Source organism: Desmodus rotundus, chromosome 11 (assembly GCF_022682495.2).
Source record: "Desmodus rotundus isolate HL8 chromosome 11, HLdesRot8A.1, whole genome shotgun sequence".
Taxonomy (NCBI): Eukaryota; Metazoa; Chordata; class Mammalia; order Chiroptera; family Phyllostomidae; genus Desmodus; species Desmodus rotundus.
Window position 1 is genome coordinate 16,777,665 of NC_071397.1, and position 19,936 is coordinate 16,797,600.

At 37.9% G+C, this 19,936-nt stretch overlaps 1 protein-coding gene across 2 annotated transcripts in view; it reads right to left on the reverse strand.

Annotated features, from left to right (window-relative positions):
- The window catches only part of PKHD1 (PKHD1 ciliary IPT domain containing fibrocystin/polyductin), a 447,336-nt gene that overhangs the window by 238,673 nt on the left and 188,727 nt on the right, over positions 1–19,936 (reverse strand). For both annotated transcript variants that reach the window (XM_024558059.3, XM_045193323.2), the window contains 4 exons: positions 12,427–12,539; positions 11,162–11,267; positions 6,614–6,748; positions 139–274 (listed from right to left, as the gene is read on the reverse strand). In XM_024558059.3, the coding sequence (XP_024413827.2) occupies positions 139–274; positions 6,614–6,748; positions 11,162–11,267; positions 12,427–12,539 (490 nt within the window). The remainder of the gene's footprint in view (positions 1–138; positions 275–6,613; positions 6,749–11,161; positions 11,268–12,426; positions 12,540–19,936) is intronic.

Sequence of the window (19,936 nt, forward strand, 5' to 3'; positions counted from 1 at the left end):
TCTTTGAGCAGCAGTTTCTACTGATGCAATTTTATAACCTAAAGAAATAATAAATCACAAAGGCTTTGCCACTATTTATCATGTTTACTGGAGTGTTGGCTTTATTTACTGTCTGGCTTATCTATTCAACCAACTTACCCTGCCCTCGGGCACAGCCCGAACAGGTTCTGATGGACACGCAGTCAGGGAGATCAAAGTTAACAAAGGTTGTGTTGGATAGTGTCAGTTCCCACCTTTTGGGAGTTTTGATCCCAGCTGACATACACAGGCTTCCCTGCGATTTACAAGGGGAGAAACAAGGTAAGACAAATAAGAGAACTCTCCACATGAACCACAGTTTATAATGCACAAATAAAAACAGTTAAGGTAATCAAAAGGCAAGCTACAGACAAGGAGAAAACAGTTACAAATCACATGCATGACAAAGGATATACTACACATACGTTATATTAGAATGACAAATAAAGATTTGTGAGGACACCCAATGCTGACGAGGGTAAGGAGCAACTGAAACTCCCATATATTGCTAGTGGGAATGCATACGGCACAGCCGCCGTGGAAAATAACTTGGCAGTTTCTTATAAAGTCAGACATACCCTTATCATATGACCCAGTAATTTAATTCCTAGGTGGTTACCCTAGAGAAATGGAAATGTATGTACATACAAAAGCCTTACACAAACGGTTGTAACAGTTTCATTTGTAGTCACCAAATCTGGAAACCACTCAAATGTCCTTCACAAATGAGTGGATAAACAAACGGCAGTATTTCCTCGTAGTAGAATATTAGCCAACACCCGTAGGAATAAAATATTGTTTCTTGCAATGTTAGATAAATTCCTAAGGCATTTGGGAGTGAAAGGTGCCAGCGTCAAAAAGGTCTCACACTATCTGATTCAATGTAAATGATTGTTGAAACAGACACAATGAGAATAAATGAGTGATTCCCAGGGGTTGGTGTGAAGAGGAGGGTGTGGCCACAAAGATGGAGCTGGAGGGAGTATTTTGGGGTTGAGGCAACTGTTTCTGTATCTTGATTGTGGTGGTGGCGGCTACACATGTCCATCATGTGTTAAAAATCAGATACTGTACATTAGAAAGTCAGTTTTACTATATGTTAACACAAAAATAAAAATTAAAAATATTTTTTAAAAAATAAAATTGCTTCCAGGATTTACCACAAAATCTCTCCAACAAACTCCATTTAATCAACTAGTTAGTGCTTCACAGCCCCACTGTTAAACACAATTGTACATCTGAAGATCACCGGAAATTGTCAGGGACCTCCCACAGGAAGAATGAAAAGAGAAACAAACAGAAGGAACCCAGTGGAGACAAAGCCAGTATAGAAATCAAAAGGAAACTTAAGCATTGTCATTAATAACCCCAGAGAAATAACTTTATATCCATGACACAAGAAAAAAAGCCTAAAAGAGGGGAGATTTTTCAGAAAGGAAGAGAACAAAAAACAAGAGAGCAGTAATAACAAATTCAACAGAAAAAAAATTGGCAAAATATCCTAGTAAGTAAAATAAAAACACAGTTGGGAAATCATAGAGGAAATTAAGATTAGAAAAACAATTTAGGAGGCCCATTATCCAAATAATATAGTTTCTAAAAAGAAAAAGGAAAATAAAGAGAGAATTATAGAATTCTCGAAGAAATGAGACTGAAAGGTCTCATGTAGCACCAGCCAGTGGTTAAAAGAAAAAGCCACACAAGATACATTGTAACAGAAGCTGCAAACACCAGGGACAAGGACAACATCCTAAAAACTTCCAAAACAGGAAACTAAAAGGTTACACAGAAGAGATCTAAAATGAGAGGACTTGAAAAGACGCATCCTCAAGACTACAAGCTAGAAGACAACGGAGTATTGCCTTCAAAACATCAAGGCAAAGTGAAGTTAACCTGGTATTCTATAACCAATAACCTACTAATAAGGGGGTCTCCATTTGTAGCTCAAAACCTTTACATTCCACAGACCCCCCACTTTGTTAAGAAAGTTACTATAGGCTACACTCTAATAAATAAGGAATTAAATCAGAATGAAGGAAGATGTGGGAGCCAGGAGCAAGCGTTTCAATAATGGAGACACATGAAGGATATCTCCAGGACACTGGTCAGGAGAAATACCAAGACATAGCTGTGAAACTCTTCACGCACATGCTCACCCACGTATAAACACTCGGGATTATTGTGGCATTATCCACTAAAGCTGAAGGGATAGCCTTTGACCCAGCAATTTTCCAACTTTGCATATATTCAACAGGAATGCATGCAAATAGAGAGACATATAGAAGAACATTCACCTCATCATCATTATAATAACCCAAAACTGCAAATAATCAAATGTCTATCAGTAGCAACACAGATTTTTTAAAAATGTGCTACAGTCATAAAGTAGAATGCTACACAATTGGAAAAATAAATTATTGTAAAATTTAAAAAAACAGGAATAAATTTCATAAGCATAATATTTGGCCAAAGGACTGAGGCACAAAAGACTTACATGTTCTAGAAGTCCAGTTATATTAAGTTCAAACACAGATTTGAAATCAATCTATGTCTATAGAAGTCTGAATAATGTTTCCCTTCTGGCTGGGGTCTGGGGGTCGAGTTAAATGAGAGCAGGCAAGAGGGGCTTCAGAGGACACAGTAATGCTTTATTTCTCGACTGGGTACTATGTACATGGGTTTGGTTTCTAAAAATCCATTAAGATCTTTGCACATGTTTTTGAACTTTTCTCCATAAATATTATATTTCCATAAAATATTTATTTTAAAAAGTGGGATAAATACTAGAGAAAAGTAATACACAAGATGAGAAGGTGAAGAAAAAGGTTGAAGGAGTTGAAGGTCTCCTGCATCGCTCAGGTAAAGTTTTACAGTGCTGATGTAATTTAGACTTTAAGACAAGCAGGCTTGTTGAAAATTTAAATCCAATAATGAGAATGAGCACACAGAATAAATAACTTTAAAATGAGTAAATATACTACGCAATGCAAGACAAGTGAAGTTTGGAAAGTAGGGAAAAAACAAGAAACAAAGAAAACTAATTGCAAACTGAAGGCACAAAATGAGGTGGTAGAAATAAATGCAAATAGATGAGAGACACCAGCGTGTGGATAGTAATTGAAACCACTAGAGAAAATGAGATTTCTCCCAGGGAGAGCAAGTATATTGAAAAGAGAAGGAGCCCTACAACAGAATTTAGAGGATCAAAAAAATGAAAGGCCTAAATTGAGGAAGACAAATCCACCAGTGAAAATGGAATGGAACTTGTAGAGAAATAGTAGAAAAAAATAAACTAACCCCACCAGCATCTGTCTCAGTACAATATTTTTAAAAGTAGTATCATCTGCTCAAATTAATTACAATAACAACAAAAAGGCAAGCATCCCACAGATCCTTCTAAAAGTAGGGTGAGCATAATTTATATCCAAAGCAGGACATTGCTGAGAGTGTGAAGGGGCGCTAGTGAGATGAATGCTGGGACAACGGGTTTAAACAAACTGCACAGCCAACCTGGGATATGCAGTACAGTGACGGGAGAGTGCATCTCTTTGTCCAGTATATTAAAGCCGTCCTCACTGGAAATTACTCCACCCATCTCTATATAAAGGCAATGTTTGGGTGTGAGAATACCAAACATTTACTCAAAGATGCTTAGTTAGAGGGGGAAAAAATCCTTTCCAATAATAACAAGGTCTTCTAGAAACAAGTGTTTGTTTTAGGATATGACTGACTAATAATCGTGAGCCCCCAGTTAGATGTGGGTGGCAGGTCTAAGGAGGATTGGCAAAATTCTCTGAAAATTTTCATTCCTAAAAGTATGACAGGCATGAAAGAGACAGAGGCTAAAATCAGCTCCACAACCACAGAGGTCAGGTATCTTTTTTTTTTTTTTTAAACAGCTGACACAAGATTCTTTTCTGTTTTTATTTTTTATATCCTCACCTGAGGATACGTTCATTGATTTTAGAGAGAGAAGAAGGGGGGGGAGAGAGAGAGAGAGAAAGAGAGACCTTGATGTGAGAGAAAAATATTGATTGGTTGCCTTCCGTAGGTGCCCCGACCCAGGATCGAACCTGTAACCTAGGTACGTGCCCTGACTGAGAATCAAATTCACCGCCTTTTTGGTGTACAGGATGACACTCCAGCCCACTGAGCTACCTGGCCAGGGCCTCACACAGTTTCTTATGACAGTAAAAAGGTTCCCAAATAAATCTAAGCAATACTATGTCAAACAAAGATTCAGAGATATTTTTCTTGTTTGTTTTTAACATTAGGACTCTGCAGAACCTGGAATGTGTTAATATGTGACATGAATTTGAGGGGATGAGAGGTGTAATAAATAGCATGTCCTAAATGGAATTAACCTGGGAATTTTCCTTTTCCTGGACCCTCTCTTGGGGCTCGCCTTCCATGGAAAACAGTTCAGGAAATAATGAAGGAGGTACTAATAAATGCTTATTGCTAAAGCTATTTTCTATGTAACTGAAAGAGTATTTGACCAAGAGTATGTATCCAGGTGGTCCCACCTCCACACTATTAGGCATGATTTTGAGGCTATCATTTGACTTCCTAAAGCCTCCATTTCTTCACCTAAAAAATCAGGAGTTCTAACTATAACTAAATTAACTCTTAGGTAATATTTAACTCTAAAATGACATGGTTTTATTATTTGGGTGCCTAATCAGGGTCCAGATCCCCCCTAGAACATGCTGTCTGGCATTTTCCATCCAGGGACTTGTGTCTTGCACTTACTTGTTAAAAGACTAAGAGGCGCTCAGTGGCATTGCATTCCTGGCGAATCACATCCCAGGAGTATGATTATTTTTTATCTCATGATAACCACCCTTTGGTCAGGATTTATATCTCAATTTATGCTACTCTTCCATTAATTATGATGTCTATTTAGCAACCCTTAAGATGTTGTGACATTAATTTACCAAGACAGTTACTCAGCTTGATGGGCATTTTGATTTTAGCATCTCCTCTAAGGTTATTTTGGAGAAATTTAACAGCATTTGATCTCCAGTATCATGGAATGTAAATCTGGTTCCCACCCTCTCCTGGAAAACCATGCAGCCTAAAAAGAAGAATCTTCTCTTAAGGTGGTAATCCTTTCAGAGAAAAGGAAAAACTGGCATTTCCCTCCTGAAAAGGATAGTTCAAAAGAGATTTAACTAAGTAAGTTTGGGAATTAAATGTAGTAAAATATAGCTTAGTCACTGAAAGGATTTTTTAATCTTAATACTTATACCTAGATCCATGAAATAATCTCCAAGGGAAGTATAAAAATCAATAATTATCATTTAAATATGAATTGGCCAGAGCATTCGGGAACAAACTAAACAGAATGTTCTTTCCTTGGTTCTGAGAACCATCTCTGATTATCTTTGATGGTTCTCAGAAGAACCATCTCTGATTATTGTGACAATGTGTTACTAATACATATGTACCTCTTTCAAAGTCAAGAACTGAGGGGACCCATTATAGGTCTGAAGCCTACTGACACCAATGGTAACCACAGGCTTCCCTGGAGGAGAAAGGTACTTCTCTTCTGGGAGGTCTTCTGCCTCATCTACCTTCTGGTAACCTGACCTTGCAGTAGCAGAGAAGTCACGTATAGTCTGATGTTGATCATGTAGAAACCCACAGTGAAAAAAAAGAGACAACAGGCCAAAATGGAGTCACTTTTGCTTAGCCAAGACACCAAACCAAAACTTAGTAACTGACCTAACTGCAGTTTCAGCCTCTCCCAGGAGTGGAATATTAAACCAATCGATATGAAATTTCCTGATAAATGCTAGTAGGATAAAACCTGCACAGATAAAACCCCTGCCCTTCCCTGCCCCACCCCTTCCTTCCACCCTAAAGACGACCTGGTCTAAAAATAACCCTTTCTTTTCTTTTGCAAAGAACACCCCTGTCACACCCTTTTGCCTGTAAAAGACTTCTGTGTTGTACAACCCTTTGGAGATTCAGATGGGATGCTTCCTAATTCATGAGTCTCTTCACAAAGCCAATTAGATCTTCAAATTTATTTGGTTGAATTTTGTTTTTTAACACCACACTTAAGGACGTATTAGGGAATCACAGAAGAAATCATAGTATACTATAGCAAACAATGTAAACATGAATTACTTATTTTTTTCAGGGGGGACACCCTAAACAAAGTAAGAGCCCTATAAATAAAATGTTGGTGTAGAAATTTGGCAAACAACAATGCAGAGAGACAACATGGAATCATGCTATTTGATTATTATTGTGAGGTTAGAGTAAACTAACCTAAAATTATTGGGTGCATTATTGAATTGGTATGGATAATAATGCTAAACTGCAACCAAATAAGAACTCTGCAAGCTACTCATGATTTTTATAGCTTATATTGACTTATAACATTGAACCTTTGGATATATTTGAATTTTGTTTTAAATATCACCACCTTTACAAACAAAAAGCTCCTCAAATTTTTACCAGTTACATACAAGATTCACTGAAGCATGCTATTAAAGTTACATACGCTGGATCACAAGGGAGCCCATCATATACGATTCTATTTTAATGGACAACCTACAACAACCACACTAAGGTATTTACTCACCTTGTGGGCAAAATGGCCAAGTAATAAGCTATCAGTGACTAAAGTATTCCCATCACTTTCCAAGATGTCAATTCCAAAATCTCTACATGAATAAACTTGGAAGTTTTTCAGGTGAAGATTGCTACTTCTAAAAATCTATAAAAAGAAAAAAAATCACAGCGTATGTTATGGCAAAGGTCTGAGGCTTGGCTTTTCTTGCAGACTTCCTGTAACTTCTTTAATTATTGACTAAGTATAACTAAGCACGCTAGACCATATTGAAGCCGCTTTGGCCCATCAATATCTGCGCAGACATCGCAAAGTCATCATAAGGTCAGTACTAACTAGTCCCCTTTGGTAACAAAGCCCCTGTACTTTTCATTTCTCCTCATCATAACTGATACATTAAAAAGGTCAATGTGAATTTTCCACATATCTAAAATAAACTTGCTGTTAACAAATCACACAACATCAGTGGAAGAAAACCATAGCATTCAAGAACTCCAGGATTTAACATTTTCCTCAGCGTAGTATATATTAACTAATATTGTCAGAAAATTGCAAATGTGAAATAAGTAATTGAGCATGATTACAGACTAAAAATACATTATGCGAACATATATTTATGACAGTTTGGGTTAGCAGTCCCAAACAGGGATCAAGTATTAACAAAATTAGCTTAATAGAATTGAAAGAATTCCATTAATTTGGGGTACAGAATCCTTTATTATTATACCTAGTACTGATATTAACTAACCAGATGACCTCGTAAAAGGCATCTAACTTCTTCTTTGGCCTCAGTTCAAACATCTGTAAAGCCAGGGTGGAAATCAGGGCCAGCAATTAATCTAACACGGTCACTCTTTAATCATTAAAAAGGGTCATGGTTCCCTTCATATCTTAATGAAGGGGACCATGACCTATTAATTGAAGCCAAAGTAGCCTTGATTTACCATAGTATCGTGCTTCTACTTGTCAATCAGTCATTGTGCCTGAATTTTCAAGAATTAAATAGCTTGCATTTCCCATTTAGTTTGCACCAATAGCTTGTATAAAATGGCAGACTTCTGAAGACACAAAGGCTTACTTAAACGAATAGGTATGATCTTGACAAGAACTGTTACTCAATTACAGGCATCTCAAATTCTGCCAAATATACTCATATTCAAACAGCTAACATCTAATTTCTAAAGGAAGCCAACACACAGCAGCAAAAAGCCCCTGTTTGTGGCATCCATACAGCTTTCATAATGTGTTCTTATGTCTCTGTCCCCTTCTAAAGAAAATCACTGTGTCTATGAGACCCAGTGAGGAGAGGGAGTTTTTCTCAACTTTTATTAAGCTGCATACAGAAGGGTCAGACGGCCTGAGTTGAAGTCCAGCAATTCTGAGCTGTGTGGCATGAGCAAGCGTTTTATCCCTCACCCAGAGTTTTCTTAGCTACAAAAGAGGGTAATAATGATGCTCCCCCAAAGATTAAGATGATTGGATGAAAAATATACAAAAAATATCAGCTATCAATATCAAATAGATATAAATTTATATGTACTCACAGTAGAAATTTTACCTGCTAGAATATTCTGTTTAAATATCTATATAAGAAGCCCCAGTGGCCTAATGGATAAGGCATTGGCCTCCTAAATATCCATATACATGACAGGTATGTCTAATGACAAGAATACAGTCAGATATATTTGATAATGAAAGTTCATGGAACTTAAACACAGTGTTCTTTTTATAGTGCAGAAAGCCCTTCTCAATGTTACAGTTTCCAGAGACATATTATCAACATCGCTCTATCACCCCCAAATCCTGGGTGCTAAGGACACTGAAAGCAACAGCTGTTATTACACACCCACGGAGATTCAGGCGCCCACGGAGATTCAGGCGCACTTCTAGGCACTTTACCTGCAGGCACTTATTTAACTCCCCAAGCAAACACATCATTTAGTTACTATTACTATTTCCATTTTACGAGTGAGATAGGAGAAACACCGTATCCTTTAGCCCTACACAACCATGAATCTCCTTCCTGCCTCTATGAACTTTCCTATTCTGGTCTTTCATATGACCAGAATCATATCGGATGTGGTTTTTGTGACCGGCTTCTTTTACTAGCATAATGTTTTTAAGGTTCATCCATGTCGCAGCATATACTTCATTCATTTTATGGCTGAATAATATTCCATGGTCTTGATACACCACACTATTTATCCATTTGAACATTGGGGGATATTTGGGTGGTTTCCACCTTTTAGCTGTTATGAATAATGTTGCTATAAACATTTGTGTGTACATTTCTGTGAGTATATATGTTTTTATTTCTCTAGGAGAAAGAAAACATATACCACATGGTATCTTTATGTTTAATCATTTGAGGAACGGCCAGACTGTTTTTCTGAAATATCTAGGCCATTTTCAATTCCCACGAGCAGTGTATGAGGGTTCCAATTTCCCTACATCTTGGCCAACACTTATGATCGTTTTGATTCTAGCCATAGAGGCTATGAAGTAGTCCCATGTCACTGTGGTTTTGATTTGCCTTGCTCTGATAACTATTATGTTGAACACGTTTGCATGTGCTTATTGGTGATTTGTGAGTCTGTGGAGTAATGTCTATTCAGAACTTTTGCTCATTTTAAACTGGATTATTTATCTTTTTATTTCTTAGTTTTAAGAGTTCTCTATATACTTGTATTCTATATATGAGCTCTTTTCATATATGATTTGCAGATATTGTTTCCTAATCTGTAGGTTTTTACTTCTTGATGAAATCCTTTGAAACATTAAAATTTTTAATTTTGAAAAAGTTAATCTTAACTATTTTCTTTTGTTGCTTGTTCCTTTGTTGTCATATCCAAGGATCCTTTGCTTAATCCAAGATCATAAAGAATTACCCCTGTGTTTTCTTTTAAGAATTTTAAAACCGTTGCCCTACTGTTTAGGTTTTTGAAGCATTTTGAGTTAATTTTTGTAAATTATATGAGGTAAGGATCCAATTTCATTTCTTTACATGTGGCCCTCTAATTATTCCAGCATCACTATTATTTCTCCCCACTGAATGCTCTGGGTATCCTTGTCAAATAGCAGTTGACCATGGATGTGTGGGTTTATTTCTGGATTCAATTCTATTCCATTGACCAATATTTCTACCTCTGTTCCCATACCACACTACCTTGATTATTACTGCCTTGTAGTACATTTTGAAATAAGGAAGTGTAAATCCCCTTACTTTATTCTTTTTTTTCAGGTTGTTCTGGGAGAAGATACTTTTCAAATTCCCTGCTATTATGTTAATGGCTCTCCTTTACTTTCCTCATAAAAGTGAAGTTCTAAAGCACTCATTATTTGGACTTTTGAGTGCACAAAAGTTTAATCTTTAAGGATCTTTTTTTCATGAATTTAGCACATCTTGTTGGAGAACTTGAGAAAACTGACTTTAATCACCACCTTTTAATATTTTTGTTTTACTAGGTTATTTCCTGTAGAACAAGATCATCGATACATAATTTAAGCCTCTGCAAGGCATAATGTCCTCTCTGCATAAGAGAGCACCCAACAAATGTTTCTACTAGATCCTCACCCCTGTATTTATAGTGCTTATGGGAAACAAGGCACATAATGAAATTAACTGAGAACAAAGTACTAACTATAATTGGCAATCCTCCACTTAGCTACCCTAATTATATTTTTGGGGGCTTTCCCCATCTACAATCATCTTCCTCTTGTTTGATATATAAAATAAATGTCTAGCTTTCTTATTATGACTTATTTTTATGTTTTTATTCTGTTTCCTGAATGCCCTGTAAACATATTTTTTCATTTATATATGTATCTTAGACTCCAGATTTCTAAGTGGCAGAGACAAAGTGTATGTAATTTTCTCTGTAGCACCAACTAGTGACCCTGGATAATTTTTATATGTTGCTATTAACAGCGGACATGAAAAGCTTCTCTGTGAGAAATCACTGTGATAATGAAAAGTAAATGATTGAACATGAACTTTTCTCCCTTTTGAACAACAGAGAAGAAAATTTGGTTCATTGGTAAAGGTAACAATGGCACCTGGAGCTGGAATTTTTGAGTTCCAATGATGAATAGCACTTTTTCTGATGATTGAAGCATGTATTAGTCAAGATATTAGGGTTTCAGAAAATGCACATTTGGAGTGTGGAGTCTGTATCTGGTTGTGCCACTAAGTGACCTTTAGCAAATTCCTTTGCTTTCTGAGCTTTAATGTTTTTTATCTCTAAATAGGCATGGTATGGGAAGAATGGATGACCTCTATGATCCCTCCTGGTTGTAAATCTCTATAATTCTGTTGTTCTCTATCAGAGCTGCTTAAAAGTCACCATAAAGGAAGTGAGCTAGCCCTGGCTTAGTAACTGGGAATTTGTTCATTCAACAACTATTCCACACACACCTGTGGTGCTGTTGGCTCCTTAAAACCACCATGATGTGCTACGCTCCTCTCAGCAGCAAATCATCTCCCTTTAAATAGCAATGTATAATATGCCACCAGGAGAAAGCAACCGTTTTAATTAAAAAAAAAAAACTAAAGAAACTTACCTGCACACCACCTGCACTTCCCCAAACCATGAAGTTTTGGAACAGGGTGGGGCCAGTGTCATTGTCCCAAGGTGGCTGAAATTTAGGGTATACAAAGAGACCACACCTAGAAAATGAAACAAAGTGAAATTTAGTTCATTTCTGTTTGAAACATCCCACTTTTTTCTAATGGGAAAATATTAAAATAAAAGTAATGAGTGAGGGAGAATAGAGATGAGACCCTTGACCCTGCTCTCTGTCTCCACCCATCCCTCAGCCAGTCTTCTCTGTTACCCTCTGTGAACTGCTCCTGGATCTCCGTGACTGCCGTGATCCCATTCTATTCTATCGGCCCTTCTCTAGGTTCACCCCCTTCCTAAGAGTCTGGACACCTTTCCTTAGCCCTTCAGAATATGACCCTTACCACTGTGTCAGTCCCCTTCCAGATTCGCCCCCTTGCTAGGTAAGTGGGTACTAACATCTGTAATCTCTACAACTTCATGACACGTGTACTACTTCTAGCCTCAGCTGGCACTCCAACATGGCATATCCATTATCCTTAACCCTTATCACTCTCCATTATCGCAGTATTCCTTTGCTATTATTATCATAATTATTTATAGCTATCAATTATTGAGTTCCTACTGTATTCCAGGTGTTCTCTTAGGTGCATCACATAAGCTCTATTTTTTCACATCCAACTTTCAATGTGTGTATGTTCCCATTTTAGAAATAAAGGATCTGACTCTAAAGTAAATAAATAAATAAATAAATAAATAGCAGTTCAGTAGGAGTAAAGTCAGGATTTGAATCAGGGCCTGACTGACTGATGCTTGTATTTTTCCCTGTGCTTCTCAAATCCCCTACTCCATCTTTGTTCTCCTTGAGGCTCTTAGCAGATGACTCCACCCTCTACAAAACAAATGTGCAAATGACAAGGGAGGAGCCTCTTCTCCAAGGCTCATCTCTCCACTCAGGTCCTGAGCCCAGGTTCTCAAGCCTCCCAAGGGCTCTGCATTACTAGTTGTTTGGATCTCTTGGAAGTTTAATTGCTCTCTATTGAATTCTCCTCTGGCCACAAAAGGTGCATTTTGTCTTGCTACCCTCTTACATGACTTCCCTCTGCCTTTCCCTTCACCACCGAATTTTCATGATCCAAAATGGTGACACAGAGACATCATCAAATCTCACATGTCAATTATACCCTCTCTGTGTGTTGTACAATTTAAAAAAATGTTAAAACAAAGCCTTATACCCAAAATGTAGATTAATTTCCTCAAAGTTACCTTGTACAAGAATGTGCAATATTCCCAGTGAAGGAGAAAAGTGGAGCTTGTGAAGTTTGGTTGGTCACAAGATGAAAAAAGTAGCCAAAACCAGCACCACACACCCTGTTTCCCTGGAGAAATTAAGGGAAGTTAAATAATAGTTACCACATATACGATAAGGTTACTGAAAAGAAAAACTCATATATGTGCTCATCCTGCTTTTTCATTCCCTTCTTGTTCAGGTGTATTGACACTTTATGGACTCACTTACTCTTTTACCCACCCATCCCCCACTCTGCCCCAGGAATCAAAGATGCTCTGGTTCCTCTTCCTCCAGGCAGCTCAACTAGATTATAATTTACCCACCTCGATAGCCAGCCTCTCAGGTGAAAATGTCCTTGTAAAAGTCCACAGTGAAAAGTTTATTTGCGCCATCAAATCCAGCTCTGTGGCGTATGCAAGCACGTGGCAAAGGCATTCCTTAAAGCCCAGTCCGCACAAAGTGTTCTCTCTGATCCTTCGTACAACTCAATGATTTGGCTATGGGCTGGCAGCCAGTGGTGCCACTAGCAATTCCTTAGTTCTGAGAGACGGTGGCTAAGTTCAAATATGTATTTTTGTTCTGATTAGATCATTTAAATCACCTTAATATTTCTTTATAGGATTTACTATCTAACTAATATCTTTTATACCCTCATACAAACCTAAATTCTGCATTAGGCCATATGAGTTTGGGGCTTTAATTCTGATCAAAGTGAACACAATGAGATATTCTTTATAAATTCAATAAAGTACCCGCAATTATGCATCACTATGAAATACAGTTTAAGACAAGTGTTAAAAACTAACTGTCAAAAGAATCTAATATTGAACACAGAGGTATTTTGTTTGGCCTACCCACTGTTTACAAGATTATTAATTTTGTTTTCATCATTTAAAAATCAACAGAGTTGATATAAAAATTCAGACTTTCTGTTTTTTAGAAATACTGAGCCCAAATACCTATGGGATGGCCATGGATCAGCTGAAGCTAAAAAGATCCTACCTTCTTAGATTAAGCATAATTTTGCCATAGTCCCCACCCGTCCTGCTTCACTTATTTAGGACACTGGCCTTAGTGCCTGCAGGCATTTGAATTTGCAACCTCTTAACACCAGGCAGTAAAGTAAATAACACTTTGGCCTGCTCTGTGTTTTGTTTTTATATTTTTTTCATTGTTGTTTAAGTACCCTTGTCTCCATGTCTCCATTTTCCACTCTCCCCCATCCCACCCACCCCTACCTCCCATCCTCAATCCTACCCCTCTTTGGCTTTGTCCCTGTGTCCTTTATACATGTTCCTTGATGACCCTTCCCCTTTTTCCCATTATCCCCTCTCCTCTCCCCTCTGGTTACTGTTAGTTTGTTCTTTATTTCTATGTCTCTGGTTATATATTGCTTGCTTGTTTTGTTGATTAGGTTCCACTTATAGGTGAGATCATATGGTATTTGTCTTTCACTACCTGGCTTACTTCACTTAGCATAATGCTCTCCAGATCCATCCATACTGTCACAAAGGGTAGGAGCTCCTTCTTTCTTTCTGCTGTGTAGTAAATGTACCATAGTTTTTTGATCCACTCATTTACTGACGCGCATTTGGTCTGCTCTGCATTTTTTAGTGGGAGGAATGAAAGAGCAATAGATCGAGCCGCTGGACTACTATTTGTTTGCATCTGTCTTCTTTCAGCCTCAGAGGGAGTCTGAGGCCTTGATATCTGTGTCTGTCTAGAGAGTAGAAGTCAAGGAGTAGGCCATTTAGCCTTGTGCTACAGGGATAAAGGGAGCACCAGTGGTTTCTGCATCATTCATCCCTGATCACAGAGGGGTCTTCCATGGCCTGGCCAGTATGGGAAAAGGAACATCGGAGTGTTTTCTCTGGGAGTAACTCAGTCTCCCCGGAGTATGCACTGTGGGACTGGGGCAGCTCCTGAACATTGGCAGGAGGGCACAGAAAAGAGAATGGGGAGCAGAGAGAATTTGACACTGAACAACCCAAAATGGCAGTAAGTAGTTTTCTAAAACACAATACTTTAGTGTTCTATACAGAGCATAGTAGGACTATGCTGCAAGCATCTTCCTAGAACTGTTTCTTCAAGTTCAGCGTGCACTCAGGGTAGGGTTGCCAGATTTAGCAAAAAATCACAGGAGCCCAGTCAAATTTAACTCACAATTTAAAAAATTTAAAAAATAAATTTAAAAACCCTAATTTTTTTTAGTTTATGTTCCAAATATCACATATAATATATTTGGAATATATTTATATTAAACATTATTAATTGTATAGTTGAAATTTAAGTTTAGCCAAGCATGGTGCATTTTGTCTGGCAAGCCTAACATGGGTGTATAAAATGCAGATTTCTAGGTCTACCACAGATAGTCAGATGTAGTGTGTTGGGACTGTGAAGGGATAAGGGACAGAATTCTGTACTCCAGAGATCCCCAGGAGAGCTACAGCAGGCGATCTTTTGATGCTTTTGGAAACTATTTCTCTGCAGGTAACTGAGATATTAACATTGTACCATCTAGTTGTGAAGAGTCCTGGGAGATGATCAAAGAGGAGAGAAACACTGGGAAGGATTCATTTCCTAGCCCTTTGGCCATAAGCTGATTGGGGAAGTAGTATAAATGGAAGCCACTGTTGCAAATCAGGGTGTGATGTCTTTTTATTTTGTTGATGTTTTCCTTTGATGTGCAAAAACTTTTTAGTTTGATGGAGTCCCATTTGTTCATTTTTTTGTTTTGTTTCCCTAGCCTGAGGAGATATATCTGATAAAATATTGCTATAAGCTATGTTCGAGATTGTACTGCCTATGTTTTCTTCTAGGATTTTTATGGTTTCGGGTCTAACATTTAAGCCTTTGATCCGTTTTCAATTTATGCTTGTGTGTGGTATAAGAAAGTGGTCTAGTTTCATTTTTCTGCACATATCTGTTCAACTTTCCCAACACCATTTAATGAATAAATTATCTTTAGCTCCTTGTGTGTGCTTGTCCCCTCTGCCCAATATTAATTGACTATAAAGGTGTGGGGTTATTTCTGGGCTCTCTATTCGGTCCCATTGATGTAGGTGTCTGTTTTTATGCCAGTACTAGGCTGTTTTGATTGCTACAGCCTTACAGTATAGGCTGATATTAGACAGAGTGATTCCTCCAACTTTGTTCTTCTTTCTCAGGATCGCTGTTGCTATGTGGGGCCTTTTCTGATTCCATATAAATTTTTGAAATATATGTTCTAGTTCTGCAAAATGCATCATTGGAATGTTGATAAGAATTGCATCGAATCTATAGATTGCTTTGGATAGTATGGACATTTTAATGATGTTAATTACTACTATACATGTACATAGTATGTGCTTCCACTTCTTTGTATCTTCTTCAATTTCTTTCTTCTATAATTTTCTGAGCACAGGTCTTTTACATCCTTGGCTAGGTTTATTCCTAGGTATTTTATTCTTTTTGTAGCAATTGTGAATGGGATTGTTTTCTTAATTTCCTTTTCTCTTAGTTTGGTATTGGCATATAACATTGCAACTGATTTCCAGATATTACTTTTGTATCCTGCTACTTTGCTAAATTCCTTTAATAGTTCTAGTGGTGTCTTGGTGGAATCTTTGGGGTTCTCTATGTACAGTATCATGTCATCTGCAAACAATGACAGTTTTACTTCTTCCTTTCCAATTTGGATGACTTTTTCCTTCTTCTTGTCTGACTGTTGTGGCCAGGACGTCCAGTACTATGCTGAATAAGAGATGTGAAAGCAGACATCCCTGTCTTGTTCCTGATCTCAAGGGGAACGCTTGTAGTTTTTGCCAATTGAGTATGATGCTGGCAGTGAGTTTGTCATATGTGGCCTTTATTATGTTTAGGTATGCTCCCTCTATTCCCACTTTGCTGAGAGTTTTTATCATAAATGGGTGCTGGATTTTATGAAATGCTTTTTCTGCATCAGTTGATATGGTCATGTGCTTTTTATCCCTCATTTTATCTATGTGGAGAATCGCACGTATTGATTTATGAATGTTGTGCCAACCTTGCATTCCTGGAATAAATCCCACTTCATGATAGTGTACAGAAGGGAGAACATATTCATCAATACATCTGATAAGGGTTAATATACAAAAATTTATAAAATGCTTACAAAACTCAACACCAAAAAACACAAACAACCCAATTAAAAAATAAGCAAAGGACCTGAACAGACACTTCTCCAAAGAGAACAGGACTGGCTACATGGCCAAAAGACATGAAAAGATGCTCAATGTCACAGATCATCAGAGAAATGCAAAGTAAAACCACAGTGAGATACCATCTCACACCTGTCCAAATGACTATCGTCAATAAATCAACAGACAAATGCTGGTGAGGATGTGGAGAAAAGGGAACCTTTTTACATTGCTGGTAGGAAGGCAGACTGGTGCAGCCACTGTGGAAAGCAGGATGGAGATACCACAAAAAGTTAAAAATGGATCTGCCTTTTGACCCAGTGATCCCACATCTGAGAATATATCTGAAGAAACTCAAAAAACTCATTCAAAAGAACATAAGCACCCCTTTGCTCATTGCAGTGTTACTTACAATGGCCAATACATGGAAGCAGCCCAGATGTCCACCAGTAGATGAGTGGATAAAACAACTATGGGACATTTACACAATGGAATACTACTCAGCCATAAAAAAGAAGAAAATTTTACCTTTTGTGACAGTATGGATATACCTGCAGCACTTTATGCTAAGTGAAATAAGCCAATGAGAGAAAGACAAATACCATGTGATTTCACTCACATGTGGAATCTAATGAACAAACTCAACTAACAAGAAAAATAGGGACAGATTTGTAGATGGAGAACAGGATGACAGCTAGTGGTAGTTGGGGGGAGGTTAAGGGGTGGAGGGATTGAGCAAAAAGGAAAAAGTACTGTGTGATGATTGCTTGTGGGATGGGGTATAAGGGGACTAAATGGTAATAAAAAATACAATAAAGATTAAATTTCAAAAAGAGATTAAAAAAGAAAAAAAATAAAAGACATTTCAAAGTGAAAAAAAAAGAAAAGGAATGTAAATCAGGGGGAAGTCTGTTGCCAGATCCCAGGAAAAAGATTGCCCAAGAAAGGGCAAGTTATGTTTTATGTTGATTTTTTTTCTTTTTCTTAGAAGTATTTATCTTTTTTAATATAACCAAGTACAATAACTGAGTGTGAAAGAGGTGAGATGTTAAGAAGTACAAATTGGCAGCTACAGAATAGTCATGGGGATACAAAGTAGAGCATAGGGAGCACAGTCAATCACATTGCAACAACTATGCACGGTGCCAGCTGGGCCACTAGAAATACTGAGGGGATCACTATGTAAAGTATATGACTGTCTAACCACTCACCTGTACACCTGACACTAATACAAAATAATATTGCATGTAAACTGTAATTGAAAAATAAACTTTAAAAAATCATAATATAGCAGTGCTCCCTACAGAGGGGACTTTAAAGAGCCCATTCCTCTCTGGGTGTGCCACATGTTCCACCAGGAACACTCAAATACACACATGGACACACACCCACACATGTGTACATAGACCCGAGCAAAGTCAATATGGGAGAAAAAAAATGAAATAGGTTGTTTTAAAACCACCAGTACTCAACTTCTGGGAGGAGGAACCAATGCCCCAGTGCTCCAATCCCTGCAGGCTTCCAGCTTCTGCGGAAGTGTGAGGAAGGGCCAGTGATAACCTCGAGACTGGAAGCCTGGCCAGCAGGCAGCAGCCAGCACTTCCTGACACAATCACAGAGCTCTTCCCTTAACTTTAGTTGTACCGTATTTTGTTGTATACAATGTGCACATTTTTGCCCAAATTTTTGAGGGAAAAATAAGGGTGTGCATTATACATAGGTAGTACCTGAAAAACCTTGTATCTGTTCTTGTGTTTTGTAATTATTTGTTACATAAAATTTCTTGTGCTATAATATGTCCAAAAATAAATGCCAAAATTCCTTTATAGTACAAAAAAGTATCTAAATATAAATAAATAAATAATTGAATTAACAAATATAAATGAAAGATTTTTTTCCTGAAAGTTTGGGCCAAAAACATGGGTGCACAATATACACAAGAGCGTATTACATATGGCAAAATACAGTAATTCACTGCGGATCCCTGGGTATTTGTAATTAGCCAGTCACTCCTCACTTTTCACCTAGTTATACAACTGTTTTCTTCCTTTGTGGACAAGGGGCCCATTTTCTTCTGGATTCTGAACATTTCCTCAATCTCCTGAGGTCATTGAAAATTCTAAGCACATGTTTTACCTACCACATTGTACTCAGCAAAGGTGCATTTTGGATATCACCAAATGTGAAGTGGAATTACTAACATGACTTCAAGGAACCAGGGCCATTGCTAACACTCCAGTATCTTGAGGTGGCATAGTCTAGAGCGGTGGCTGTCAATCAGGGATGATCTTGTTCCCTGGGGAGCATTTGGAAATTTCCAAAGACATTACCCAACTGAAACCTTCCTCATGGAATTAGATAGGAAGCTCCAACTTCCATGGAGCCCGTGCTGAGCAGCTGTGTTTCTGCCACACCTGTGAGCCATGGGCAAGGCCATGAGTATGTAAGACCTGAGGGTTAAGACATGGGGGCCTCTTGAACACCACATTTTCTGTAATGAGGGTGCACTACATACACCTCTATTTCATTACCAGTGAAATGCTAGTGCATTACTAAGACTGAACCAGAACGGGCAAGATTCAAACATTCGAAGAATATATTACAAGGGCTACATCCTTATTCATCACCTTTGCCAGACAGGTGCTCAAAGAGCACATATTTTAAGCAAATGAAGAGATTTGTTGAATCACCTGCCCTAATGTCATTAGTATTTATGAAGCATCTGGGTATATGTAAGTGCTCTTCAAGGGCATTTACAGATGGGCATGATATTCCAACTTGGGTCTTCAGTTAGCCGGCAAAGAGGAGTTTTCTTGCAAAAGAAGCACTTGAACAGTTGGATCACATTCTTCTCGGCCCTTTCACTCTCCATTGCAATTGGGTATGCTACAAATGATTCACGAGGAAAATCCACATATTTATTCAGGCAGCCGGCGGCTTGTGGGGAAGGGCTTAAGGCAAGCAGGGAACTTTGTGTGGAAATCAATTTTTTGCGGAAGTCAGTGTATTATGGACATTCAAGCAAGAGAAATTCCAGAGAGAAATTAACTGCTCAAGTCAGCCAGCTCCTTGAGGTGTGCATCTATAGTTACTAGAAAAAAAAGTGAGTTAACCCTTCAGGCAGCTCTTAAATATACATTAGCTATTGAGTGGGGAGAGTGAGAGAATTGAAATTGGGCCTTTAAACACAGAATTCCTTACCAAATTGATTCACAAACCAGAACAAATTCGCCTCAAATTAAATGGGTGTTTCTGAAGCGTTGGTCTTCAGGATTTTCCCATGGGCTATCCTAAACAAGAGTCTGGCCATAGGAAACTTCCAAAACCC